This window comes from Cryptomeria japonica, chromosome 5 (genome assembly GCF_030272615.1).
Source record: "Cryptomeria japonica chromosome 5, Sugi_1.0, whole genome shotgun sequence".
In the NCBI taxonomy this organism is placed as follows: domain Eukaryota; kingdom Viridiplantae; phylum Streptophyta; class Pinopsida; order Cupressales; family Cupressaceae; genus Cryptomeria; species Cryptomeria japonica.
Window position 1 is genome coordinate 544,059,895 of NC_081409.1, and position 4,416 is coordinate 544,064,310.

Below are 4,416 nucleotides of genomic sequence, written 5' to 3' on the forward strand. Positions count from 1 at the left end.
AGCATGCTGATTACTGAAATTTGACTAAGTCTGAAATTTATAAGAATACTCAAAAAACTAGAATCTGCATTATAACTCTTAGAGATCTGGAACCTCTCTCAAACATCCTGACAGAACCACGTACGCGGTTAGTATGCTTTAAACCGCGTGCATGGTTAGTATGTTTCAAACTGCGCACGCGGTTTAGCTTTGGTTAGGCTCGGCAAAACGAGCCTAAACGCGTACGAGGTTCTTTAAATTTGAAATACCACGTGCGTGTTTTGGTGTTTTTCATTTTTTTTTTTGGTGTGTCCACCTTTCTGACCACCATCTTTGTGCACTTACCCGCATAGGATGAGAGATTTAACTTTTATATAAAAATATACATTATTATTCAATATAATTTAATTTATCAAAATAATCTCCCCAAAATAAATTAGAAATTAAACAAAAAATACATGACGATAATTTATATTCTAATTTTTGTGTATTATTTTCTTATTTATTTATAATTCTAATTTTATATTTGTTATGATAGTTAGTATTTAGTTAAAATATTATTATTTATATTTATCTTTTACTTAATTTTCTAGTATTTTAAAGATTTAGATAATAATTTAATAACATACAGTTTTTATTATTTTAAATATGATTTAGTTTTGAAAATTTTATTATTGATTTATAAATTTATTATAAAAAATATAGATTTTTCATTTTTATTTATAATTCTAATTTTATATTATTTTAATATATATTTTATTGTAATTCATGTTTTATTAAAATAAGTTATGCAGATTTTGAATATTCAATCATATTCAATATATTTTTTGTTACATGTTTCAAATTGTTTTTTTTTTATACTTGAGACAATTATATTTTCGTCACATGAGACAAAATATTTTGGTCATAGATTGATTATTCTTGTTGGTAATCTCACATTATTATCTCACGTGAAATACATATTATCATATACAAGTATCTCATTTGATTTCTATGCTTGGTAATAATTTGTACATTTTTATAATCATATACAATTTTTATATGAAATCTATGTACTTTGGGTATTTGTAGGAAAGACTTATGGTAAAGCATTATGCACTACATTCCATAAAATTGTGAATTTCAACATGATTTCTTATCAAAAGATATAATCTTTAAAAAAGTAGGAAAGAATTATGGTAAAACATTATGTACTACATTTCAAAAAATTGTGAATTTCAACATGATTTCTTATCAAAAAGATATTATCTTAAAAAAAAGGTTAGATTCAAACAATTTTTAACAAACTTTAGGAATACAATTACATCATATGAGAACAAGTGGATTCTCATGGGTCAAACAATTATTTAACTGAGTGTTGAGGATTGTGCAATATTTGATATATATTTATATTTCATAAATAATATAGTCATGCTTCACAGTATAAAATATTGAATTCATTGACCACAATAATTATACATACATGACATACAAAATCACATATGTAAATGATAATCACGTGAACAAATTGATTATTAAATTGGACATCATGTAATGTTGAAACACAAATTTGAGTTCGGTGTTGGCTTAGTAACATTAAGATAATTGATTGCTAGAGTTGTTATCTGATTTTGTTGTCAGACATTAATAATCCAAGGTTTGTCCATATTATACACATATTACAAGAGGCAATCATACGCAAATCCCCATCATGTTAACCATTTATAAGTCAAAAGCATCAATATTGGAAAGGGTCACAATAGATATGTCATGGAGAGATGGCTAGTTTGACATTAATTATTATCTATTAAGTTAAATCTCTCCAACTCATTGATAATATCATGACTATTCTTATTTGAACAAACTCTAAGATCAAAATGAAAACTATATTAATAGAAAAAATGAAAAATTCTTACTTGTAGTCCTTGTCTCTAAACCAACACTTAAAAGGAAATATCTAAAACATGATTGTTTTGCTTGTGATTGGTTGTGATAAATTAACATGATATTATTAACATAATGTGGTAATCTTTGTACTTGTAATTAAATATCTCTTTTACTTGTTTTAAATTATTGTATTTATGTAAAAAATATTACTAATATGATACTTTGTTCACACAATTAATTATAATTTGATTTCTCAATATGATCTCTTCTAAGGCATGATCACAAGATTCAAATATTTTCATGTTGTTAGAAAATATGTTTTGGTTGTCATTTGAATATCTTGAACATTTTTTATGGATCCATGTTTATATTGTATACATTGTTCATATTGAAATTGCATAAAAGTAAATTGTGATGATAAGAAATCATTAAATATTTAAATACATTTAAGAAGTGACCATGCATCTAACAATATGTATAGCATATAGAATAGACAAATATAATTTGTTTTAATTTCTAAGAATAATACATTTTTAACATGACATATTATAGAATGTATCTATAAAACTAGTGTTATTAGAAATATATATGTCTTAAAAAGAAATTTATGAATTAATCATTTTTATGATCAATAATTATTACATCACTTTTAAGTATCTTTAAAAATGACTATCAATATTAAAAAGAAATTTATGAATTGATCAAACATTTTTATAATCAATAATTATTATATCACTTTTAAATATCTTTAAAAATGACTATCAATATTAATAAATTATCATATATTTCAAATTACTTCATTCTTAGAGAATCATTAAAAAACTCAAAACATTTTCCTTGAATCATGAAAAACTTTTAATAACACTTGAAAATACTATCAAATAATTGATATGCACAAAAATCTGTAACCTTATTGACCAAAAACTATATGAAATAACTCTACTAAAAATAAAACATATAATATTTAACCAACATAATAATAAATATTTATATTGATAAAAGACTGTTTTTAAGTATTTTACAACTCCATTACAAACCAAGTGAACTAGTTGTTTGGACCACCAAACAACAAAACATAGCCACCAATTAAATCAAAATAAATTGATTTGAGACTCACTTATTGTTGTTTTCAAATTCTCATATTGCTGAGCTAATGAAAAATTTACTGCACAAATACAAAGAAGCCCTCCATTGCAAAAGTATACACAAAAACATTTTCCAAAGTTCCAAACAAACAAAGAATCCTGAAACACCATCCAAATGATCGTACAAACTATGTACACACCAAATAAAACTACAAACAACTGATGAATGATTGTAAACCAGCAAACATCATCTTTCTATACCCAAATTCTCTTCATCATGGTCAATCACCAAATCCATAGAGCTCTGTGAATGTCCCCCCTGCTCCTCACCCATCTCAAACACCTTATTATCAACTCCATTAACAGGCTTATAAATACCATTTTCACCATAGAATCTCAACATGCTGATATACATGCCCATTGTGAACATAAGCAGGAAGGCCAAATACCAACTGAACTGCAAATTAGCCAGAGCTTTAGCCCTGAGGGTGGCCTTTTCATCCAAACAGAAGACAGCACCATGACCCAAATCCCAATCATGCTGCATTTCACAGCCCTCTGGAATACAGGCAGGAATCCAGAGCATAAAAGCCATGTGTAAGAGCCACAATCCCTGAAATAGAATTGACACAGACCTCACCATGGAAGCCACAAAACTATAGGGGAGCTGAAGCTCCAAAACAATAGACAAGAGACCCACCATGATAATAAGCTGTAGAAGCCAGTGATAGTGGCCCTCTAGTCCCATGTGATCAGTGGAGTGCTGGTGGAATATGAACAACTCCTGACTAAAGACGAGGGCTGCTATGACATGGAGCATTCCCTCTGCCATGTGTAACTTGTGGGTTTCCATGTAGATAGCCACAGTGGCATAGAGGATGAAAAAAAATGATATGGTGGAGTGCTCAAAGTTCTTAAGGTGTACTACAGGGATGGACCAGTCCTCTGCTAGAGGCTGGTGTTTTGCTGGCATTATGAACAGCTCTAAGGAAATGGATAGGCATGAGCCTGCTATGATGCCTAGCAGCTCCAGATACTTGAGGAATCTGCCTTTAAATCTGGTTGGAAACCATGTTCTTGTTCTAAAGTCCCATGGGCATGTCACATAGTTTCTGATTGTGTTGAACAGATGCCACAGTCCTATGAACATAAACCCTAATCCAGGATACACATGCCCTAAGAAAGAACCCATGACAGGAATCCTAAGAATCTGATACTGTACAGTGACTTTAGCTATACACCCACAAATTTATTCATTCTTGGGCGATAATTCCAAGTGGGTATGTGATCATAGAGTGAACTTCTGAATCAGGTGATGGAAGGAAGCGTGACGAAATCTTGATATAGGTTTTAAGATTTTGTTTTGTTTATTCCAGCACTCAAATTCTTTTAGCTTCATACTTGTTTATATTTCTCAAAGAGTTCAGGGTGAATATATCAAATGCACAGGCTGTTTATAACGATGCCCACAGATTATGGTAAATAA

General features: G+C 29.2%; 1 protein-coding gene across 1 annotated transcript; it reads right to left on the reverse strand.

Moving 5' to 3' along the window:
• Positions 1 to 2,854: 2,854 nt before the first annotated feature.
• LOC131034570 (uncharacterized) lies at positions 2,855 to 4,146 on the reverse strand. Its single transcript, XM_057966106.2, has one exon. The coding sequence runs from the start codon at positions 4,120 to 4,122 to the stop codon at positions 3,178 to 3,180; it is 945 nt and encodes a 314-aa protein (XP_057822089.1). The 5' UTR covers positions 4,123 to 4,146; the 3' UTR covers positions 2,855 to 3,177.
• Between the last annotated feature and the right edge of the window lie 270 nt (positions 4,147 to 4,416).